This window comes from Mobula birostris, chromosome 15 (assembly GCF_030028105.1).
Source record: "Mobula birostris isolate sMobBir1 chromosome 15, sMobBir1.hap1, whole genome shotgun sequence".
Classification (NCBI taxonomy): Eukaryota; Metazoa; Chordata; class Chondrichthyes; order Myliobatiformes; family Myliobatidae; genus Mobula; species Mobula birostris.
Window position 1 is genome coordinate 54,541,622 of NC_092384.1, and position 26,189 is coordinate 54,567,810.

At 39.6% G+C, this 26,189-nt stretch overlaps 1 protein-coding gene across 1 annotated transcript in view; it reads right to left on the bottom strand.

Annotated features, from left to right (window-relative positions):
* Positions 1 to 4,522: 4,522 nt before the first annotated feature.
* Positions 4,523 to 26,189, bottom strand: part of zfhx3b (zinc finger homeobox 3b) — a 452,880-nt gene continuing 431,213 nt past the window's right edge. Inside the window, exons 8-10 of the mRNA XM_072279832.1 lie at positions 17,543 to 17,669; positions 9,811 to 15,246; positions 4,523 to 7,252 (exon numbers count right to left, since the gene is read on the bottom strand). Coding sequence (XP_072135933.1) covers positions 5,703 to 7,252; positions 9,811 to 15,246; positions 17,543 to 17,669 — 7,113 coding nt within the window. The 3' untranslated portion in view covers positions 4,523 to 5,702. The remainder of the gene's footprint in view (positions 7,253 to 9,810; positions 15,247 to 17,542; positions 17,670 to 26,189) is intronic.

Genomic DNA, 26,189 nt, shown 5'->3' on the forward strand with positions numbered 1-26,189 from the left:
AAATGCTGGAGAAACTCAGCAAGTCAGGCAGTAAATATGGAGGGAAATAAACAATCAATGTTTCAGGCTGAGATCTTTCGTCAGGACTGGAAAGGAAGGGGGCAGAAGCTAGAAGGTGGTGGGGGGAGGGGAAGGAGTACAAGCTGGCAGGTGAAAGGTGAGTCAGGTGAGGGGGAAAGTGGGTGGGTGGGGGAGGAGGATTAAGTGAGAAGCTGGAAGGTGATAGGTGGAAGACGGAAAGCACTGACAAAGAACGAATCTATTAGGAGAGGACAGTGGACCATGGAAGATGGGGAAGGAGGAGCAGAACCAGAGGGAGGTGATGGGCAGGTAAGAAGAAAAAGTGAGTTGGGAACTAGAATGGGGAATGGAAAATGCTGCTTCATTTGCTGAGTTCACCATTTTGTGTGTTGCTCAAGATTTGCAGCATCTGCAGAATCTCTTAGTTTTATCATATTCTTGTTATTACATTGCTATTTTGGTATTGCTTTTTTGGGAGTAATTGTAAATGTTTAACATGATAGCAGCAATAGAACCATGGAGTCAGGCTGACCACTAGACTATAGTTTAATGGTGAGACCATATTTGTTGCTTAACCTTATCACTTGGTCTTGTGCTTTGTGTCAGCGGACCATCTGCCTAGCTTTTTGAAGAACCTTGTTCTACTGGACAGCTTGGGAACTTGTTCTAGCATTCAGAGTGCACCTTACTGCAGCCACTTTCCTGGTTAACTTGGAAAATGTTTCAGAAGCAGCAATAATGCTTTGTTACTGATAAGGTGTGTACTATGCTACAGCCACCACTTACTACTGATCTGCCCTTTACAGGCACTGATTTAATGGCCTCTGAAGAGTTAGGCAGACTTGCAAATAATGGTGGTATTTTACTGAAAGCAAAATAATGATGGGAAATGTCATTTGTGCCAATTTCAAGAATTTGTAGATGTGATTTCCAAAAGTTATTCTGGAAGACTGCACAGTAACATATACACAAGTACTTTGTTATTGATGTGCTAGTTAATTGATTGTAGTTAATCACACCCCTGAACAATCCATTAAGGGAAAGGTGTCCACAAATTAGTATCTCAGTTTGCCACTTTTCCCAAAGATTTCCGTCACCTGAACGTAGTAATTATTCAGTCCTATTTTTCCTCTTGCTGCATTTTGAAGGTAATAATGATCTCCATATGGTAAACATATGTCATATTGTAATATTACCACATGGACATCAAAGGATTATTAGCATGACAAAGGAGATTGAGTTTGATGTCTACTGGTAAAAACTAAAATAGTTCTGCATATTTTTGTCTTGCAAAGATTGAGGCTGACATTTTCTATTTTATCCTAATGATCAACATATGGTCAAAAAGGGTGAAAAAAGGTTTTAGATACAGATGACTTATCTAGTATTTTTATACTCTTAGCAACTGTGAATGTAAACTGGAGTATGGATTTGTGGAAATTGAATACTTCATTTACAAAGATATGTTTTGCATACTGGGGGGGGGGGTGTAAAAGATTGACAACAAATGTAGTGTAATTCCACTATAAATTGAAAAGTGACTCTGGAGCGGGTCCAATGGAGGTTCATGAGAATGATGAAGAGTATTAAAAGATTTATTGTATGAGGACCGTTTGATGGCTCTAGGTCTACTACTCGCTGGAATTTCGATGACTGAGGGGGACCTCAAAACTTATCGAATATTGAAAGGCTTAGATAGAATGGACGTGGAGGGGATGTTTCCAATAGTCATGGGTTCTTGGACCGGAGGACACAAACTCAGAATAGGGCGTCCCTTTAGAACAGAGATGAGGAGGAATTTCTTTAGCCAGAGGGTGGTGAATCTGTGGAATTCATTGGTGTAGATTGCTGTAAAGGGCAAATCATTGAGTATTTTTAAAATGGAGGTTGATAGATTCTTGATTAGTAAGGGTGTCAAAGGTTATAGAGAGAAATCAGAAGAATGGGGTTGAGAAGGATAATAAATCAGTCATGATGGACCATCAGAGCTGACTTGATGTGCTGAATGGCCTAATTCTGTTCCTATGTTTTATGATCTTATAGTATCATGACTACATGGCCATAATATTGCTGCATAAGCAATTGCTGCCCTGTCCATGACCAAGTCAACAAATGTATTCTAACAAACACATATGAAATTTCTTTGTCTGCAGCCTTTAGACCAGAGGTTCCCAACCTTTATTATGCCCTGGAGCCTTACCATTAATCAAGGGGTGTGAGCACCCCTGCTTTAGACCTTCCTACATACAGATGAAAGTGAAGTATATAACTTTACGTTCTCCATTTGTACTAACTTGGAAGTGACACTGTTTTCTCTCTCTCTCTCTCTCTCTAGTCTGAGTGCATGATGGTGAGATTGTCTATATTACAGCTTTTGTTTGAATGTTATTGTTTTATTCTTTTTATAGTTGAATAATGGCCAAACAACAAATTTTGCTCATACTGGTTTTTTTTTAATGTATCACAATGAGCAAGAAACATACTTGATGAAGTATTTTCAAAGGAGTATATTCAATTACCATCTACAATCAACTTAACTATGACAACAAGGTTTGTGACAAAATTTTTAAAGTTCGAAATCCACATGGTTGTTAGTTTCCATGATTTTGGTACAGTTGAAATTTTTTCGTTGTTACAGTAACAAAAAAACTAACAAGACTACATTATAGAAAAAACATCAAGAACATCATTTTTGGTTTAACTTGCTCTTTTTTTTTGTACATTGCAAGGCTGGAGATACCTCTTTCACCTCAGGGTAATGTTTCCAAAGTTGCCCAAGATGTAAAAGTCAATGCTGTTCACAGTGGGCAGTTTCTCCACAAGAACGACAATAATCTTCTTTATTGTCCAAGAACTTAGATACATCAAGTATGCTGACTTGTGTTAATGCTTCTCTTGTCTTATTCTTTATCCCATGCCACAAAAAATGGACACTTTTAATGCGGCACCATTCTCATTGCTTAAAGCTTTGGCCACATTCATATATAGTTAAATAATTTTTTTCAAAAAACTGCTCAGTGCTTTTTTTCCAGCTCCGTGTTTCAGTACTGGTGGTGCCTTTAGATGCAAATATGTTCCGTCCACTTTTCACCTGTACGTCTTGCTACGTTAACTGTAAAACTTGGGTAGCCTGACCCACACAATTATTAGTCTTTGTAAATGGTAGAGTACAAGTGCTACTGAACAGACTTTGGAAACAAAGGTCAGAGTTCCAAGAAAATACAAACCAGAAAATTGCACCTTAAGAGGCCATGTCATAGTATATAAAGATAAAAAACATAAAACAAACCAGTATTTAAAATATAATGCTAGTGTTAAAATGTTAACAGTTAATGAGGAAATTATATATGATACAGAAACATACTAACATACAAATTAACAGTTAAATGCCGAATATATTTCATAGTCACATCAAAAAACAAAACAAAAACAAAAACTGTACAACCTTGGAATAAAATTTTTCATCTTGTGGGAGCTATTTTTTCTTAACCTCATTTAGAAAAGAATTTGAATTTTCCGTTTTTGAACGTTATCAGATATCTTTATGTAAAATAGGCCTACTTTTAAATGTAATTTAAATTTCTGTTACCTCTGAAACCAAAGAGTTATACTATCTGCATGTTATTATTACAAAAAAATCATTTTTGCACTGTGCACAAGCCTGATTATGAATATGTACAACAGCTTATTGACTACTTCAAATAAAACAAAACAAAAAAAAAACGATATTAAAACAAAATATCAGTCCCTGCAACAAACTCCAAGTTGATAGTTTGGAATGAACTGGAGTTCTGCATTTTTTGTTGGCTTTTGACTAGTAAAAGCATCAACTAAACTGAACCATGGAAAGGTGTATTCACAGTCTAAAAATGTTCCATTTGCAACAGAAAGATGAAGAAAGGAATATCAAAAAGGGGCTAAAACTGATTTATTGGTTTCCAGTAAAGCTTAGCAAAAAGCAAGAAATAAGCAAGCATCTATTGTGGGACTACAACATTTGCAGCAAAAAAGATTTCTTTTTAAAAAGGGTTGACCTTTTTATGCTAATAATGAATTTTTTTTGACATTAATGTGACTACAGAGATGTACATAACAAGTGCCCAAATAACAAAGACATTTTTTTTTAAAAGATCTCTATCTGATATCCTTGGTAGGAGCAGTGTCTTCTAACCACCACTGCACTTATTCCACAATACAAGGACAAACCTTTAAGTAAAAAGTTTTTTTTGGTATTTTTATTTGTTTTGTCTTGTCACTCCTTTGCTTGCAGAAGAAGCAATGGCAGTGACCTGGATATTACCATTCCTTTTTTGTTAAATTTTTATTAAATCAGAAGAACAAATTCTCAAGTATAAAGATGCCTCTTTTCACCTTTATGCACCAATGGTGAAAGTGTATGTCTTTGGATTTTGTTAAAGCGCGAGAATTTTTCTCTTATGTCAAAGAAAAAAAATAATTAATTTCCTCCCCCCCTCCCCCCCAAAAGAAAAATCAGACTGCTGCCACACTACACAAAAAAACAAATGTCTGCTTCATAGGAAAAAATTCCACAGCATCTACAAAAGCAGAGAGGTAAGTGCACAAAGGTTACAGACACAGGTAAATAATCATTATGTTCCTTAAAGGTTCACAAAAAAATTGAAAAGGACCCTATCCACAAAAAATCTTTAAATTTACTTTTTTTTCTTCCTTCTATAAAACTAGAGCAAACCACCTTCAAAGAGGAAGGTGAGCATTAAGGAAGGTGTCAAGGTTGGAAGGGGAAGGTGGGAAAGGAAGGAATACGACAGAAAAGCATAGACCAGTAACTTGATTCAATCTACCCTACAGGAATGAACAAGACAACATCAAAATGAAGAGCTTTCTGTTGGACAATACAAAAGCTAATGTACACAAAGGTTTTCAATCTACCATACTGTTTAGGTCATTTCCAATGCAACAAACTACTCAACACCAAAATGTTCATATCTATCATAAATACAGAAAGTTAGTTTTTCTTTTAAACTCATTGTTATCTCAGTTACAAGTCCTCAACACTCTTGTGTTTTGGTGGCAATGGGAGTGCTCAATTATCCCTCAGATTATACAGCAGAAGAGCTATTCTTTGTAAATCCCCAGTTAAGATGTGTTTCATATTTTTAACTCTTTGAATACTTTCTGCCAGTTTGGAAAAAAAAATCATCTTCTGGAACAAAAAAAAATCAAAACAGAAAAAAAATAAACAAAAGCAAAATATGATTCAGAAAACAGAACAAGGTGTGAGCTATTGACCTGAGAATACAAGACATTACATTTTTTAGCTAGCCATTGGTATCCGAATGCTTACATAGCAAGAAATCTAAACTGTAAATGGTGGATTGTCATCCCATAAGGTACATGCTGACATCTGCTGTGCTATCAACTTAGGACATGTTTGCACTGGGGAAATAAAGGGTTTCAGGTTCAAAGACCACTGTAATTGAATTGAGGCAGTTCATTGCTTTCTGGTTTCTGTCATTGCTCAGCTAACCATAGTACCTTCTGACAACCAGTGTAACAGGTTTAGATGTTGCCAGCATATCAATATGAGACAACAATCCTGAAAGATTTTATTTTTTTTGGTTAGAAGCTTTGGAATTGCAGTTAGTCTTTTTTGAAATTGGTTTGTTTTTTTTTATTAATCATATTGTCCATCTTCAAGCTTACAATCTGAAGGTGTCCATTCCTACACTAGTCAGACTACTGTCTCTGCGGCAGCTGGGATCATTTGGACCCTCCAGCGGGCAATCCAGGCCATCTGACTTCTGGCTGAGCTCACTGTCAGACTCATCTGAATAGCCGTCTGTTGGTATAGAGGTCTGAACCCCTGAGGTGCTGCATGAACTTGAGGTAACTGTTGAAGATGAGGAGAGAGAAGGTAAAGAAGAGGGCTTCCTGACTGAGGCTCGGGAAAGAATGTTAGGCCAAGATTTTATGGAGGCATGGGGGGACAGGCTGGAGGAGGGGCTGTCGTTAGAGTGAGTGGCAGACTGCGAGGTAGATGCGGTGTTAGGATCGGGGAAGCAGGCTGAGTGAGGTAATAAACTAGCGTGCTCTTTGGCGTATCTTGCTGCTCGTTTGATTGTTCTGTGTTTGTGCAAGGTTGACTCGAGATGTTGGCTTAGAGCTTCATCCCCGCTCAGTGTAGTATCACAGGCCAGGCAGTGGTAGGTGCTGGTGGGGACACGAAGCACCATCTCTTGCAGATTTATCACAGACTGACCGAAGAAACATATTGACTGCAGGTGGCTCATGGCTGTCTCTTCATCAGTGAAGACCATCTGACACTTGCGACAGACCAACTTGTACTGCACCTTTGGAACAATGAACAGGTCAAGCGAGTCCGTACTTTTGCTTTCTGTTTGTTGTCGTTCTTCAGGTTTTGGAAGGGATGGTTCTCTGGGAGCACTGGCTTGCTCTTCTGTTTTGGTAGATTCTTTGGCGGATTCTTTGTCTGGGGAAGCTGTTAGTTGTGGGGCGGGGACTTGGCTTGGTTTAGGTTGCTGCTTTGGCTGTTGCTGCTGCAGTTGCTGCTGCTGCTGGAGCTGTTGCTGAAGCTGCTGCTGGAGCTGCTGCTGCTGTTGCTGCTGCTGTTGCTGCAACTGCCTCTGTTGCTGCTGGAGGGCATCTTGTAGACTTTGCTGATATTGCTGATACTGTTGCAGCAAAGAACCTGGTGACAGCCCCATCAGAGCTTGGGACAAAGCTGGGTTGTAAGGAAAGAGACCCTCCATCCCATACATCGGCTGTAGGTATCCTCCTTGAAGGGCTCCAGGAATTTGAGGGGCATAATATGGAGAAAAGCCTGGCACAAAGTACGGCAAGAACTGGCTGGTGAGCAGGGCAGTTGGATCAGAAGCCAGTGCAGTTTGCAGAGCCTGAAGCTGAGCCGGGTCTACCACATACTCCATGCCAGGAAGAGGAACTGATGTACCAGTGCTGTTGTCATTTTTCTCCTTGTTCGGTGTGGGCGCAGGATCTATCTTATCTTTTTCCTTTTCTTTTGCCCTCTCGTTCTCTTTGCTTTTACGCTGTTCGGGTTGTGGCTGCGGGATGGTTGATGCTGGACGTGGAGTTGTAGTGGTAGACTGTGTTGGGGCCTGGGATGTCAATGAAGGAGCTTGCTTGCTTGGCAGTCCAGTGGTGGGAAGGCCAGGGGAGGGTACAGTTGAAGCAGGAATGCCCAAAAGGTTAGATTTAGGAGAGGTTAAAGCTAAAAATAAAGAAAAGGCAGAAAAAACATAAACAATTACAGGACCACCAAACTACTGAGGAATACAAACATACATATTTCAGTTTATAATACAATATTGTTAAATTTTCATTTAATCGATTCAAATTCTGCAAATGCTTTAAGACCATTTACGTTTGTATAATTTTGAGCTAGCTTTCAGGGGATTGACAAAATAAATAACAAACAATAAGCTGATCAGAGCCACATACGTAAGACATAGAGGTGGCTATGGTTTATTTCAATGCTGGTGCCACTTAGTGTTTCCACAATGCTGCTCATCCTATGCAGCATATAAGATTATGCCATTTTATTAGTGAAATACAGTACTTCAAATTTTAACTGTTTGAAGTGCTATTGTCTGTTTTGTAACACCTTAACCAGTTCTGTTTTGTGATGTATCACTTCTTACTCAGTACTTTCCTGAGAGAGCCTTAGTGATATCAAGAAATCTTTCTGTACATGTGCTGGAAGGGGGCTTTCACGTAATATTGTGCTACTAGTTGCACACAAATTATTGCCACCAGCAAACTCTAATAAACAGAGGCAAGTATAAACGTGCTGTTTCAGGCTATGATTAGCAGTGATATCCCGTTCTCTTTTGGAAAATTTTACAATGGGTAAATTGTTAAGATATTAACGAGCTCAGAGGCAAAAAAAATTAGTGACGGGCTTGAACAGTAGTCTGTGCCGAATCTTATGTAATTCCAAAATGACACACGCTGGGATTTGTGTATCATTGGCATGGAAGAGCAACTGGTATGTATTCTGCTCCTGAAAATCATCTGTTAACTATTGCTGGAATTTGATTAAGGAGCTGAAGTGAGATTACTTTCAATGAGGAAACAGGATGCCTGCACAAACAATGCAATATCACCACTGAAATGTTCGAAAAGCAGTTTTGTTAATGTGGAATTTATTTCCGGTCTCTCTACAGGTATAAAATGACTAGAACATGATAATTTTTATAATTTTGTATTGTAAATTACAGTGCTAACATAATTCAGATCATTGCAGGATTAATGTTAAAATATCCTGCTGGACATTATTAACATGTCCACAGAGGTTATGAACAGGAAACATCGGATCCATAAGGCACACAAAAGTGTGGTATGGAACCTGCTAGGAGATGTATAATGCTTAAAGCACCTTTAGCTTCAAGACCGAGGTGGCAACTCATGTGACATTAGCAAGCAATATGTCAACATGGTGTATTAAAATAGGCATAACCCAATATAGGCATAACGTCAAAACAATATATTGAGGAAACAGCCAATAAGCTTAAAAGTTACGACTCTACTATACAGAATTTCAATTTAAGTGAGCAGCACTTGTATAATTTGATGGATATGAACCTATCTGGGTCAACAGGCAATTTAAATGCAAGTTGAAAGCTTTAAGTAAGCAGCAATTCTCATTAGTAGTGCAAGAGCATCTTAGAATATTGTTTGAATTGTAGTGGCTTGATAAAGTTCCTGCAGTCTATCTGAACCTAAAAATCCTAACAAACATTTCTTCGGATACACCTGAAGAGAGGTCTATCTCCATACCCCTGCCACTGGGTTTGGAATGAAGTTTGTCTGTTTTTAAATGAGCTGGAACAGCTTCTGTTTAGAGTATTTGTAATGCATTGAACATTAGGGAGCCAACTACATGAAATATCTCTTTTAAGGAATGCAATGAAATATTCTTTTTTAAAAAAGCCTTTTATCATTGTGCACTATAAAGTATGCAGTTTTGTAACTGAAGCACTGGCTGTTTATTTTAAATATGGGTAGAGATTGGGTAGATATAATTGAGTATAACATAAGGCAGTATTTCTTAGTAAAACAATGAAAAAAACCTAATTTGTCATATTAAAAGGAGAGTAAAGCTGTATCAAAAGATTTCCTTCTTTGCAGCCTGTTCCATTCAATATTATACATGCTTTAATGAAATAGTTTTTCAAAAAAAGATCATGTAGACTATTTAATTCTGTTCTAAAGTATCAATATTCTTAATTTTATCAATTTTTAAAAAATGAGCCATCCATATTCAGGTCTGCTCTATCAAAAAGAATGAGCCTATGTGTTAATTGAGTACTTTTTTCACAAGAGTCAGCTGTTATCAAGGTTACATGGATTATTCAGTAAATATTGTTCCTATTTTAAGATGATAATTGAAGTGATATGAACATGTAACAGGACTGAAAGTTGGTCGTGTTGGAAAGAGATCCTCCCATTTAACAGATAGTTTGAGTAGACCTGAAATATCGTTATCCCCACCTCAGAAAAGATTTCCCAATTCTGCACTCTGCTGCTTTCTAGGTTGCAAAAAAAGTCCTAAAACTTGCATCAACGTATTATTATGCATTTATATTCTCTGCATTTGTGTTAACTACATTGTGAGCAGCCTTTAGAGACAGGACACCTTCATCCTATCTGTTGGGCTGGATTTGATTCCAGGTGATGCATGTCAAATTTGTACAGTAGGCAAATATCAGATTGAAATCTACCAAGAAATCTATGACATATAAACTTAAAACTATTAATGCTACCCACCTGCATTAGATGAAGTAAAGCCAGGTAAAGATGAAGGGCTGCCCACACCTGGCAGTAATACAGGCGAAATCCCTGGCAAAGTTGGGTAGGCAGTAGGAAGATTCAGAGCTTGTACTGGTGGATTATCAAACAAGCCCTGTTGCTGTAGTGTTTGCTGCTGCGTCGCTAAACCAAGAACCTCATTAGCTTTTTTAATACGGTCTAGTTCTTGTTGAGCCATTAGCCGACGGACAGTAGCAGGATCAATATATTCGACTTCTTTATCCAGCTGGCTTCCAATGGTCTCCTTCACTTTGGAGATATGTTGCTGAGAAAAAATATGGTCTCGTACAGATAGCCGGGCACTATACTTGATGCCACACAAAGTGCATTCTGCTTTGGGTCCTTCATAAGTAGTCTGATTAATACCAAAGTGTTTTGCCATATTAAGTTTGGATTTCTTCTCTTTAGCCCGAGCATTCTGGAACCACACTTGAACAACTCGTTTTGGCAGCCCTATTTCATTTCCTAAGACCTCACACTCCAGCATGGTTGGTGTTCGATAATCATTAAAGCAGGATTTCAACAGTTTTAGTTGGAGATTTGTCATCTGGGTGCGGAAGCGTTTCTGTCCTGGACGTTCATTGTCTGTATTCCTTGACACTGAGCTGCTTCCGCCAGGGCAGGGCGAACAGGGATCAGCAAGACTAGATGTCTCACTGTAATCAATTGTACATTCATTTTCCATTTCCTTAGCGTGATAACTAGGTGATGGACTGACCAAGCCCGATGATATCCTGTCTTCATTTTCCTGTCCTAGTGATGGCATTGTCTTCTGAAGACCCTCTGTTTGGTAGAGGGCCTGTTTTGAGTCTGCCATTAACCCAGTTGCACTGTCATTGTCTGCATTTGCTTCATCTCCAGTTGTAGTGTCAGTAATAGCTGTGTTGACTGATGAACAATCATCATTATCAAGCCTCGTTTGGTCATAACCCAAATTGACAGAAGAAATTGTAGGCCCATCAAATTCTTCAAGTCCTTCTACTTTGATAGATGATGGACTTAGAAGAGCTTTGGGTGAGAATTCCCCACTTTTGTTCACTGGTGAAAGACTTGCACACTGGCTATCACTATTTATTGATGAAAGCTGGGCAAAGCTGGAGCAGTCCATGGAGTCAGCCTTCAATAAGTTTCCGCCGTCGCTGTCAGTTGACAAAGCAGAAGACATGATCAGGCTGTACCCAGCACGTTTCGCTTCATGCCAGTGACGGGATCGGATGTGAGCTTCGAGTGCTGTCTTAGCCTTAAAGAGGGCTCTACAAAATGGACAGCGTCGATGAGCTTGTGCAGGTCCAACTGCTCTAAACTGGCCCTTTCTCTCTCTAGCACGAGTGTTCTGGAACCAAACTTGAACTACTCGTTTTTTGAGGCCTACCTCATGTGCAATGTGATCCAACATTTTCCGTGTTGGGTTTGAATCAAGTAGGTATTTTTGATAGAGAATTTCTAATTGTTCTGGGGTGATGGTTGTCCTTAAACGCTTATCTCTCTGAGGCTCGTCTCCATTATTTCCACTATCATTATCCCCAGGACTGACACTTGCCTTTTCTTCCAGTTTTCTTTTCAAGGTGTTCATAGCAGAGTTTGGTGTTGAAGGTGAAGATGAGGAGCTTGTTGGGATCTGAGGTAGAGTTCCAGAAAGTAGCTGACTGGCAAGCAGAGGGTTAGTGGGGTCAAAAAGCATGAAGGGCATTTCTATTGGGCGGTCTAAGAACTGAGGATGGACAAATTGGTTTTGTCCAGACAGGAAATGGAGTTGCTGATGTTCCTGCCAAAGGTCAAAGGTTGGAAATGCCAGCTTGCATTGGTCACACTGGTAATGAACCATTTGGGGAGGCAGGCTTCCAAGCTGCTGAGGTGTTGAAGTGTGAAGTGGATTTAAGGAAACATGAGAAAGCTGAGATGGGCTAGTGATGGTTTGGGATACAGAGCATTGTGACTGGGACTGCTGGGGAGATGGGATTTGTGGGGTCTTCTGCTGCGTTACTTGTGGCTTCTGATCTTGTTGCTGCTGCTGCATCTCAGGTTTTGGTTGTAACAGCTTCTCTTGTGAATGCTGCTGCTGTGTATCAGGGGATTCAGGCTGCTTTGGTTTCTCCTCAGAAAATTCTGGGTTAGAAGGAGCTTCCTCTTTCTGAGTTGAAGTGCGGGGCAGATTTCCGGGAGGAACATTTGCCGTTGCAACTGATGATGAACTACAGACAGCTGAGGTCAAAGGAGTGTTGCAGGATGAAGCAGAGGGTCCGATCATCTCTGATGCATCCATGGAGTCCTCTGTCAGACTGTCATATTGACCATCATCATCTTCATCTTTGTAGCACAGTTTTTTTTGGTGTTTAATGAGGTCAAAGATACGTTGAAAAATCAAACTGCATTTTTTACACTGATAATTCAAATTACTTGTGCGAATGTAACGGTCATTTGACAACTCGCGACGCTCCCCCTCCTTTCCTTCACCCTGATTCTCATAGTTTTTGCGTGCCTTCTGTCGTGCATTTTGAAACCAAACAACTATCACGCGAGTTGGGAGGTTTAGCAAATTTGAAAGTTGCTCAAATTCATCATCTTTTGGATAAGCATTGGCATCAAAGAAATCCTGTAAAACCCGCAACTGATAGTCAGTAAATCTTGTCCGAGTTGACCGATTACTTCTGTAATACTCAGTCCTTGCAGGTTCTGGAGAGGATGGCTTTGAATCTACCTTAATGTCCTCAAGCGATGTAACAGGAGGGTTGTTGAAGTTGTATGGAGAGTCTTTGTTTCGCTGTCGTTCTTTGAACAATGTATTTCGGAACCAGTGCTTTATCACTTTCTGTGGCAGCCCTGACTTGTCAGACATTTCTTTGATTTGATCCTCGTTGGGGGAATTATTGATATCAAAATACCCTCTGAGGATTTTAAGCTGTTCATCTGTGATTCGTGTCCGTGGCCGTTTGTTTTGCTGTTGTTGAATTAGATTGGGATTGAGCTGCTGTTGATAGAGCTGAGCCAGGTCAGTGGGTATTGGGTCCACAGGCGTTAACTGGGAGGGCATTTGTGGCGGCAAAGACTGCAAAGGCATTGACTGCATCAACAGAGGTGAAAAGATAGGCAAGTCCATCGGCATGGAGAGCTGCGAAATCGACACAGAGGGCTGTGGGGTTGAAATAGCAGGAGGCGTGTGAGGTGGGGCCGCTGTAGTTGTAAGGTTCTGAGTTGTAGATGCTGGTGTTGGTGCAGGTGGAGGGGGTGGAGGTGGGGGTGGTGGTGGTGGTGGCGGTTCAGGTGTTTGTGGCCTTAAGGGGTACAGTTTGTCATAGTTGACTCTATACTGTTTAGCAAACTGCTCCAGCTCTTCAAATGGTAAGAACTGCTGATGCACATGCTCTTGATGGCTCTTTAGTATTAAAATATTTGAGAATAATTTGCTGCAAGTGTCACACTCTAGTTTGTCCACCTCGTCGCTCAGGCCACTTTTACTTTTCTTTTGAACTTTTTGTTTGTTTTCATTGTACTGAATCACAAGTTCAAACCCAAAGTTTTCCAGCAAGGCTTTAGTGGCATTACCACGAGCATCAGATGGAATTCGAGGAGGCAGCAAGGAGGATTCATTACTGCTCAGTGGAGTTTGGTCTTTCCTATCTTTGGATTTATGTACCTCCAAGGACATTTCCTTGGGTGTCAAACTTTCATCAAATTTTTCAGAGTTTTCTTTGTCTTTGAGCCCATCCTTGTCTTTGTCTTTCACAATGGTTTTTGGTTTCTTGTCCACCTGCTGGGTTTGTTGCAGGAGAGATGTATGTTGCTGTGCTAGAGAAGATTGCTGCCCTTGTTGTTGAAGTAATTGGTGTTGCAGATTCTGAGTATGGGGTTTCACATCTTCCAGCAAAGTATTTGTTCCTGGCATTGTCAATGCAGCACTGCTTGCTGGTATACTGATCTCTGGGTTCAACTGGAACTCTGTTCCCGGAATATAGAAAGGAAATAACAGCTGCTGTTGTTGGAGCTGCAACAGAGCCTCGGTGGTCATGGGGAAATGTGGGAGCAGGGCCGGATTGAATAGCTGAGGCTGAAAGAGAGCAGTTTGCTGAAGTTCTTGTTGTAGTTGGGCTTGTACCTGAGCCTGCGCCTGGACTTGGGCCTGTGCTTGGACGTGCGCCAAGGTCTGTGCCTGCTGCTGTTGCGTCTGTTGCCGAGATGTTATCATGTCCGCTATCTTCCTTTTGCTAGCATCTTTTTGTTCTACAGATGTGGTAATGCTGCTTGCAATGGAATTGCTGACTGTAGATGTTCCAACAGAATCGGCTGCAATCTGGTTTCCACTTATTAAACCTAAGCCAGGGGTAGCACTGTATGTAACACCACATCCACTGCCACTTACACCAACATCAATATTACCATTACTATTGCCACTTGGACTTGGACTAGATGTTGACAATCCTAAAGTAGTATTATTGTTACTAATGGTACCACTACCCACTGTGCTGCTACTGGCAGCTTCTAACTTTGCTGCTCGTGCTTTGGTCTGGTGTAACACTGAACGCATATGGATCTCTAAGGTCGAACTTTGGCTGTAGGCCACGTTGCACGTGTTACACTTAAAGGGCTTGTTATCTGGGCTGCTTGTTGGCTCAGGCTGACCAGTAGCTGATTCCTGAAGTGCTCGTTTCAACTTGTGCAGGTGAGACACAGAATTATAATGGACAAGCAAGATGTTCTTTTGTGTAAATGACTCCTTACACACTGTGCACTTGTAAGGTCGAGAGGGATCCAGAAACTTCTCCATTGTGAAATTGGGGCCTTTCCTAAATGGCAGAGCCCGTTTTGGCTCAGAGCCAGAATCTTCTTGCACAGATCCAGAGTCACTTCCAACAGGACTTTGCTTCTCATCCGAGTCACTTTCTTCATCTTTGTCCTCATCTGCTCCCAAGGCTTGATCTTCACTAAGAGCTGCGTCACCCAGTGCCATAACATCGCCATTGACTCCAAGTCCACTGTACAGCTGCTGGATGTCACTCTCACTCAATTCTAGATGGCTGGTTTCCAGATGTTTTTTTAGGGCTTGGAACGTACGGAAACTACGTTGGCACAAACTGCACATGGTGGCAGCTCTAATAACATGATATTGAGAATGCAGCTGTAGTTTCTCAATGGTTTTGAAGGCTAGGCTACACTGATTACAGCGGTATTTGTAGACATGACGATCTGAGACTGGTAGCTGTGGCCTTTTTGCATGAATCTCATTGAAATGGGCTTGAAGTGCAGTGGAAGTCTTAAATAACTGGTTACATCCTTTCTTCCAGCACAGGAACCCAGCATCGTCCTTCACTAAACTCTGGTCAACAGAAGACTTTGGTTCCATGCTACGTTCTGTATTTTCTGAAGGTACACTGCTCTTTTCAGGTGGATCTGATGTTTCTAATGAAAACAAATTTAATGAGAACTATCAGTGGGTATTGTAATTTCTAGTCAGCCCACTTCTACTTTGTTTTACAGTATGAAACTTGTTAATGCCATATTGACTAAAAATTTAGATTTACCGTACCATCTCGGTATGTACTCCTGAATACCAAGATATTATAAATTACTATTTTGTTAAAATATCTTAACTGTTTTATGGTCAATTGTATTCAAAAATTTTAGAAATGGATCAAACTTATGCAAGTTACTGGAAAATATTTCTAAATTGATAAATCAATAAATAGAGCCAATACCCACATAAATTCAGGATGCAGTGATGTTTCTGCTATTTTGTCCTTTATTTGTACAGCCATTGAGCCAATCATATCAAATAAGCTGGTCTTCAATATGGTACATTTCATTATAAAACCATTAAAGGTACTTTAATATTAATTTTATTTTTCCACCGTGCTGGAATGCAGAGTAATATGTCTTCACCCAATTCTGATGCACATACTGCATTCTGAACATGGCAAAAAAAAAAACATGTGTTTTAGGAGGCAATGCTGGATGCGTAGAATCATTTTAATTGTTAAAATAAAACTACTTTTAGTTAGCACACCAAATCAACACCCAGGAGGGAAAACATTTCCAAAACAGTGGTGACTCCATAATCTGACATTTGCCAAAGGTAGATTCTGTTGAATTTACAAGCCTGGATGAACACAAATCAGGCAGCCCTTCAATTAATACATGTATAGAAATAGCTATTGCATTTCCCATATTAAGGAGTACATTTCCAATAAGTTCCTTCTACAGATACTTTGTTCTTCAAATTCACTACTGTTGGCTGATTATTTCATTCATTTTATATTGCCATTGAGATTCACTTCCTGCACTCTGAATCCCAAAATAATTACAATAAATGATCCCACATAGTATTTGTGTGGAATAAGGACTTGGCAGAAATGAAAAACATGACATATTCAGTAGTGAAGGCGTTAAAAGGGCACAATACAATATGATGGTGCCCTAAACTAGAATGAAGGTGTCAAAAGCATAAATATTGAACTGCATTGTAACATTGAGATTAGACTGAAATTCAAAGATGTTAGATTACTGAGACTATAAATACAAAATCATGAAAGAAAAATTTAACCTTGGTTACATGTATTTAATGTGAAATATAGTAATGTTTAGTCCTTGAACTTTATTTCTGAAATTCAGTTCCTTTGAAATTAATTTCAAAAGGGAAGTCTAATGGGTAAATGCTACTATATTGCATGTTCAGCCCTTGGGTCAGAGGATAAATTTTTACCCTCAAATTTGCAAGCTTGTAACACACTTGCTCACAGTAATCTTTCAGGAGACAATAAAACTTTAAAGAAAGTACAGATTATGGGGTTCACACTGATAATCAGATGCAAGACTTTACATTGAGGCTAGCATAAAGGCAAATGAATTTGAATGCTCAAAAATAAGGCAGTGCCACAAACATTACATACTTCTTGTAAGCAGTACATGCTCTACAACAATCGACAAGCTCTGAACACAGTACAGCTAATTTTTATTAGGTCTGATGTAAAAGACTGATTTTAGATTGGATTACCATCAAGTGTCGATCCTGTTTCTCCTCACCGTTGACTAAACTTTTGGAATATGCATCTAACATTTAGTTTGCTGCTTCTATAGATAGGTTTTCCATCCAATACACGGACTTCTTTTTTCCATTCTGAATCTTACCCTACTGACTCCATGTTCTATTTGAAAAATGAAGGGCTATGCAGAAGGGAAGGGTTGGATTAATTTTAGTAGATTAAATGGTTGGCACAACATCGTGGGTCGATGGGCCTGTACAGTACTGTTGTGTTCTATGTTCTATTGGAACATTGGAGCAAATGTATTATCACCCACATTAATGAACAGTTAACTGATACATTAAGACAGTCAACAGGAGGAATTGGAGAAAATACACAATAGGATTGGGTCTTCTTAACTTGCAGTTGCTTTAGCATGGATCTAATCCATGAGTTTGATGCTAAAAAATAACAATTATGGATCACCAAATTACATTTTGTTTGTTAATGCAAGTTTGATGGGTATGAAATGATGCTTATCCCCCCCAAAATAATTGATGGTTAATGTAGATCCATGAGACATTAATAATAAACAATTAAATCAATATATTTGATCTTTAACCTGATAATCCAGTTATTATACAGCCTGTCATATAGAAATAATAACAACACATGTTGCAGGTAGACCTTGTATCCAAAGATATATTTTGTATTGGAAAAATTTGTATTCAACATACCAAGTATTTTTGCAGTGTCATCTGTATTGGAGCTTGTTGCTGTCTGTGAGGCCACATGGCTTTCCCTCTCTGGAACATTTGCAGGGAGAAACATAGTGCTTGGCATCATCATCTCTGGAGTCGTTACCTATGTGGAAGTATTTCAGTGATTAAGAAGCAGCACTTCATTCTGTGGGCTCAGCCTGCAACACTCTACATGAAATAATGTGCCAGGAGCACATTTTTATTGTCAGAAAGGGATAAGAAAACACATTGAACCATTTAACACATGGAAGGCACGCATCTTGTTGCATAAGATTCATACTAGCATTATTGATTCCATTTCTTATTTGTTCATGGCAAGGCCAATAGGTACTGTCCATTACTGAGAAGGAAGTGGTGCGCTGGACCTTCACATAATTGCTCAAGATTCAGCATCTCTGTGCACCTGGATATACAATTAGGCCTGGAGTCCTGCACTGGCCAAAGGATAGTAAATCTTCTTTAATGAAAGGGATTTGTACATCAGACAGGCGTTCACTACACTTTCATAGCTTTATGGTTATCATTATCAATGCTTCTTATTCCAGATTGAACAAATTTAGATACACCATCTGATTTGGATGCAACTAAACTTGTGCCTCTGGATCAACCATCTTGGCCTCTGTTTTCTTATTCAGTAAAATAGCTGCAGTGCTACTATATTTATTAATCAAATACTCAGTCTTTTTAATTTGATGTGATATATATTTAACCTTAACTTCTGTTTTAGAAAGGTGGGATCATTCTTGTAAAGTATAACATCCAACATCTACACAGAGAATGAATTCAATGCAACTTTCCCCCGGTCATTCCAATAATAATTATTACTTGTATTTCATTGTTTTACATTACAGTGAAATCTCAGAACTTCCATCTAAATTCTTAGTAGTTCACTTTATGGGTAGACATCTCTCACAAATAGCTTTCCCTCTCTTTCCTTATATGACATCTTAAAGCAGGAGTTCCCAACCTTTTTTATGACATGGACCCCTACCATTAAACAAAAGGTCCAATGATCCCAGGTTGGGAACCCCTGCCTTAAAGGAAAACCCATAGGTTCTGACAAGGTCTGCTTCCTGAGAACTGTGCACAAGATGGAAATGAACAGAAACAGCTGTAGCAGGAGAGCAAGGAGTCATGGTAAGAATAGCTGTCAAACTCATTGAGAGAATGATTGAGTCTACTTAGTGCTCCCAACTCTGCTTGGCTTGACCAAGCTCCAGCTCCCAATTGTTATTGTTGGGTGGTGGTGGTTAGGCAGGAAGAGAGGCATGCAGAAATTCCCATTGTGAGAGATGTCTGCAGCCTTACAACAGCCAGAATATCTATCCCCACCCATCCTATGATCTCTCAAATGCTTGTTTGTACATACAGGCTATTCATAAGTTGGGTGTTTTTAAATTGTGGAGGACCTGTGCACGCTGTCTACTTTGTAACTTTGTTAAAATCATGCAGCACTGCAGGATCTCTTTCATAGACCCTTCCACGAATCCAAAGAACACTACTTCCCTTCTCTTTCTTTGTGGAATATAAAGGCCCGCACGATTTTAACTTATAATGACTCATCTTAATGTTTCGTCAGATACCACAAATGTATATCATAAAACAAATACAATGTTATTGCAACAACAATGGTCGTTCCTATTAACTCAGAATATGTTTGAAGTGTCAGGGTAGCATGGCATCATTCTAGCAATGATAATCAAGAATGGAATCCATTATTTGGCCTTCCACAAGTTTATAAGTAATCTTAATGGATAATCAATGGCTTGTTGGCTTATGTGGTTAAGGATTTGTTAAATTGGTGAAGTCTGTTTAAAGGGAACATTTTGAAGGTGTTAGTATAATCGGGTTAAAGACATAGTTTTCCAACTATAATAATAGAACAATCTACGTTGGAATACCTAGTTCGATTGATTCTTTTCTGAAATTATTCTACCCTATAGGTACTTTAACATACTGCACTGAACTCCGGACAGATAATTTTCATGACTCATTTGTTTCCTTAAATTAGCTAATGGAAGTACACTATTTTCAGCGACATATACTGTGTTTCCATTGGTACGTCTAGCTACTTGAACCTGCCCAGTTATGAATCAATGAAGTCTGTCGCAGATATACTTGAAGTTAGCAGCGACAACCACACTTTTTTTTAAACAACTTTAGTCATAAAACATCTTTCACACACATGTAATAATAAGACACTGGGAAGAAGGGTACGGACATTTGATGATTATTGGTAATTAAAACATGAACATATCAGAATTGTTCATGTAAAGTGCATATTGATTTAATTTTGTCAGATATCACAGATGTATATCATAAAACAAATACAATGTTATTGCAACAACAATAGTCATTCCTATTAACTCAGAATATTTTTTGAAGTGTCAGGGTAGCATGGCATCATCCTAGCGATGATAATCAAGAATGGAATCATCGGGTTTGAGGAAAAAAATATTTCTTCAGCTCTTATTTACATGGTAATAAAGTATCAACTTTTTTCGTACAGAAGTCATCAGCCCCACAAATTGGTAAACATAACTTTTCTGGGTTAAATGGATGAGTAAGACAGCCTCACTAGGAGCAACCATCTACTGTCTTGTTGAATAATTATTTTTCAAAATTCATTTTTGCCAGTGAAGTCTGAATTGAAAAATATTTAGAAATTCTAATGTAGTATTGAAATTAAAAGGTAGCATCAGTTGTCACAATGCAACAAATGACTTTTGTACTTCAAAGGTGAAAACCAGTCGTGTGTGAATGACAGCGAGAATAGACAAAAATTCATCAACTCTGTTATTACACAGAACCTATTTAATCATAATCAGTGATTAAGTTTAGAGAGAGTAGTGTGGCTGTACAGAGCTTGCCATCACTTTCATTCAATTAATTGTTGAAAAATAATAATCAAGTTCTCTTGCTACTCTGCATTTTAATCAGAGGGCACATTTTATAATCATTAACCCTTGTGCAAAGGAATATCTAATAACTGGACAGCCTTTTGTTGACAAGGAAAGAAAGGTTGAATTCAGGGGTTTAAAATGAAGAAATTGTAAGATAGATACTGAAACATGAACGAAGTGAATCATTACTTTGTACAATTTTTATTTTTGCAATAATTGCATGCAGTAGGTGTTTATAATATTGGAGAGATGTTTCAGTTTAAAGAAGCCTGGATCAACCAGTATGAACTGGTGAGTTCAATGGGAATGATGAATTGTAACCCTGGGGGAATGGCAGTGGTCCAATGAGAACCGCAATGATTGCCTTCTCTCAAGATGTCAACACATTTGCTCCTTTGTCGCCCGTCAACCAAGACATCCACTTGTCTTTTATTTGGTTAATATGGAAGTAGAGTGTCAACTACAATCTTAAGTCAGGTTGAGTATATCATTGTACTTGTGAATTTTGCTTTGAATTGCTGAATGCCAGCTGTGGATGACTATAGGATTATTCAGGAATTTTTAAAAAATCCTTTGTATGTCAGCTAAATGCATCTGTGAGGATTTTCTTTGCCGTTGCCATGGGGTTTAGTGGAAGGTAACAGCAATGATCTTCTGCCCTTTTTGCAAGATGGGTGTAGTTTCTTATGAACTCCATTTGCTTTTTTTAGGCTTCAGGATTGGAATCACACTGTCAAGAGTTAAAGGCACGTATTCAAAGCAGCTTGTATGGATCCAGATGTTGTTGATGTTTTGGTGAACAGGAAGATAGTCCTTTTTCTTTTGGAGTTCCTGGAAGACTGTGATAATGTACTGAGTAGATGGGGAAATAAACAGAATAACCAACCATGGTATTTACATACATTGACTTGGAGGCTCGGTATCTAGCTGCATATAAAATCAAATAGAACACAGAATATAGAAAACCTACAGCACAATACAGGCCCTTCGGCCCACAAAGCTGTGCTGAATTATAGTCACTTCTGGTCTGTACCAGTGTTTAGCTGCTAAGTACACAAGTTTCATCAGTGACATCTAAATAAGAAATCTAAATCTTTGACACTGATACTGTTCAAATTGTACTTGCCAGTTTTTGGACCAGGTTGGCCTTTATCTTTTGTTCTGGCACCAGTAAATATTTGGAGAAGGTCAACGTACTGCCAAACCCCGCTCACAGTGCTGCCACTTTCAGTGATGTTTCCATCCTCCTGTCATCGAGGTGAGTTACAATAACTGTAGTTTTGTGGGGGTTCGAGCTGAATTACCTTTCTTGGAAGTATTGTACTAAGTTGCTTAGGTCTATTTCAAAGCACATCCGTTGCCACCGAAAGGGACTGCTTATTCTACTGAGAAAAGATCATGCACAGTTGTGAATGTGTAGCTTCGTGGATGGCCTGGTGTTCATGTGGATAGAGAAGGGTATATACTCTGAGTATTAAAGCTTATGGAAGTCTCCTGTAGAGGAATCAGGGAGAACCCTTGGTTCTTTCACCAGTACCTGCTGCTGAATGCCTTCCACGTACTGATGCACAGTTTTCAATCCACCAATATTGATCACTCCCCACTGATAGGAGTCATAGTCTTCATCACCTCCCCTAATAACTAAAATTAACATTGGCACATCACAGAGGCATGGATAATTATTCTCTCCGGGTGCTGGTGAACCTCTCCCATCACAGGGAATCAGAATCAGTTGGCTGAACATCTGTTTCATTCTGTAAACCTGGATCTCCAGTGTCCACGATAGAACTCTACTTAGACCATGTATCAGACAAAGGATATTGGAATATCCAGCACAAAGTGAGATTTTTGATCAGAGCACTGCATTTCAGAGTTCAGGCAAAAATTACAGTACAGTCATTGAGCCACATAATGAGTGCCAAAAACCTTAACAAACTAAATCATTTCTGATCAGAGGAGAAATTCTTCAGTGGATAGTGTGATATAAAGCTGGTCATAGTTGTTGGAGCCCAATCATCTTAGCACTGAGCAATCACTATGAGAGTTCTTGAAAGCTGTACTATGGGCTCAAATATCTTTCGCTGCTTTATTAATTGCTTTTAAGTCAGAAGTGAGGCTGTTTGCTGGTAATTGCAATCTTCTTTCATCAGATACTGAAATAAAGACACTTGCTTCATCAAAGCTGGACAGAATTCACACGTGGGTTTCACAAATGCAAAGCAATGTGCGTCTTTCACAAGGGAATACCTAACAAGTTTCTCTTGACATTCAGCAGTATTAACATTATGATTGTCACCTACATCTCTCACACAGATTCCCATCCACCCAAGCACAAATGGAGTGTAATTGCAGCATGTATATGTCATAAGACACAGGAGCAGAAATTAGTCCATTTCAGTCTACTCCAACAGTCAAACATGCTGATTTATTTTCCCTCTCAACTCCATTCTCCTGCCTTCTCCCCATAACCTCTGATGCCCTTACTAATCAATAAACTATCAACCTTTGCTTTAAAATACCCAAAGACTTGAATTCCACAGCTATCTGTGGCAATGAATTTTACAGATTTATCACCCACTGGCTAACGAACTTGCTTCTCATTTCTGTTCTAAAGAGACATCCTTCTATTCTGAGGCTACGTCCTCTGGTCCTGGACTTTTTTATTATTGGAAACATCTCTCCATGTCTTGTAAACCTCCTCTGGACCCTCTCCAATGCCAGCACATCCTTCCTTAGATATGGGCCCAAAACTGCTCACAATACTCCGAAGGTGGTCTAACCAAAACAGACATCCCACCCTGCAAAAACTCATTTCAGGGAGATAGCACCACCATTGCAGGGAGGTAGCACCCTCGCCCCCCGCAACCCCATATACTGTGCCCCTGCCCCCCAGGTCAACCTCCAAGGGCGCATGTATACGGGATATTTGATTATGAACGAACACAACAATTTATTTGACACATTGAAACTATTTATACACACACACATATATATGTATATTCCTTGTTGAGTAGTTTGTTGGCAATCTCAATGTTAATGCAAATAGCTTTTCTATTTCTTTTGCAAACATTCCTTGTACTGTGATGTGGCTCTGCTGAAAAGAACTGTGAAATACTTGAGCAGCCTTCCCTGCGATTAGCCTCCCTAATATGTTGTGATCCCTAAAAGAAATAAAAGCATAATGTGTATCCTTATTATATTGTCTTATGTAATACTTTGTTTAGTGATTTTGTCTAATCTGTAAACCAATCTGTAAACTGGGTATATGCAGAAAATATGACATTAAAATATGTACTTACATATTATCATGGAGTAGTTTTTTAATTCTATTACAACTTTAAGCACGTCTACAGGGAGTTTGGCCTCATCACGTAGGACAGCAATAGAGTAGCTCCTTAGCAGCTAGCCAGCTAGTTTAAATAACGTTAGCTATGCTAATGAACGAATGATACCTGTTAAACTCATCTCAACATGTCTTTTACAGTCTTAACCCACCATGGGCAATAGAAAAGTCACTGTTGCAAACAGTGCAGCGAGCAACACTGTCATTATTTTGACCCCTATTAGGCAGGAGTACACTTTAGTTTAGTCTGGGGTCTGGGGTGATGTGCGTTTTATATTTTCTGTTTTTGAAACACTCTGCCATGGCGGTGCAGGACACTAAACAACTGATGGAGGGACAGAGGTCGACTGTAAAGCCCACCCATACAGAAAACTGATAGGTCTACTTAGCACAAAGAGAGACCTATCAGGATGCTTGCTCTCGCTCTCCCTCTCATTTCTGGGATATTGTATATAACTTGCGGGCATCAGGGAGCTGCTATTAATATGCGGGAGACTCCCGGAACTTCTGGGAGAGGTGGGATGTCTGTTGATGCCTTATAAAATCTCAGGATTACAACTGGATATTGAACTTTTTGCTGTCGGACTCCGGCCATATTCCACCAAGATACAACACTGGGCATAATGGGAGGTTATTCCTGCCTATGGCCATTGAACTTTGCAGCTCCTCCCATGGAGGGTCAGACACCCTGAGCCAATAGGCTGGTCCTGGATTTATTTCCATCTGGCATAGTTTGCATATTGTTGTTTGATTGTTTGTGGTTTTTGTATTGCTATATTTATGCTCTATTTTTGGTTGGTGCAGCTGTAACAAAACCCAATTTCCCTCAGGATCAATAAAGTATATCTATCTATCTATCTACCTATATTGAAATCCACTTAAAATGAACGCTAACACTGACTTCTCTAACTTCCGTTAATGCCCCACCTCCCCTTCGTACCTTATTTATTTTTTCTTTTCCCTTTTTTTTTCTCCCTCTGTCCCTCTCACTATAACTCCTTGCCCATCCTCTGGGCTTCCCCCCCCCTTCTTTATTCCAAGGCCTCCCGTCTCATGATCCTCTCCCTTCATCAGCTTCGTATCCCTTTTGCCAATCAACTTTCCAGCTCTTAGCTCCATCCCTCCCCCTCCTGTCTCCTCCTATCATTTTGGATCTCTCCCTCCCCCTCCCCTTCCCACTTTCAAATCTCTTACTATCTCTTCTGTCAGATAGTCCTGACGAAGGGTCTCGGCCCGAAACGTCAATTGTACCTCTTCCTATAGATTCTGCTGCGTTCACCAGCATTTTTTGTGTGTGTTGTTTGTATTTCCAACATCTGCAGATTTCCTCGCGATTGTATTTGCTTCCTTGCTAACAATTTAATCCTTGAATTAACCTTTAGGGAAAACTGCATGAGGTCTCCCAAATCACTTTGCACCTCCAATTTCTGAATTCACTCCACATTTTAAAACTAGTTTACACCTTTATTCCTTCTACCAAAGTGCATGATGATACACTTCCCAACACTGTATTCCATCTGCCACTTCTTTGCCCATTTTCCTAATCTGTGCAAGTCTTTCAGCAGACTACCTGCTTCCTCAACACTACTTGCTCCTCCACCTATCTCTGTATCATCCACAACTTGGCCACACAGCCATCAGTTCAGTCATTGGCATCATTAAAATATAATGTGAGAAGTAGCAGACCCAATACTAATGCCTGCAGAGCACCACTAATCATTGGCATCCAACCAAAAATGATCCCTTTTATGGTCACTGCGGAGGGTTATAAATTTAGTCGGCTCCATCTTGGGTACTAGCCTACAAAGTACCCAGGGCATCTTCAAGGAGCGGCGTCTCAGAAAGGCAGCTTCCATTATTAAGGACCTCCAGCACCCAGGGCATGCCCTTTTCTCACTGTTACCACCAGGTAGGAGGCATAGAAGCCTGAGGGCACACACTCAGTGATTCAGGAACAGATTCTTCCCCTCTGCCATCCAATTCCTAAACGGCCATTGAACCTGTGAAGACTACTTCCTGGCACTGTAGGATGGTTGGAGGATGAGGTAAGACTATCCTCCCAAAACAATTCTTTTAAGGACAAATAAAAGTCCAATTTGCAAGTAAAGCATACATCTCAAGAACAACTTAAGAAAAGAAAATCTTTGTTTTGATGAATTCAGAAGCATTGCGAAGTAGAATGCTTTTTGTAGGGGTTTTTTTTTGAAACTATGGCCATATTCCACACCAAGTCATTCCACTTGGGCTGGCAGTCTGCGGTGAATGACTGCAGTCTGGCTGGGAAATAGCAGATCTCATGATCTCATATTATCCATTTGATAACATATAGTGGATGAAAATTCACTGCATAGTAAACTCATTAACAAGATTCATATTT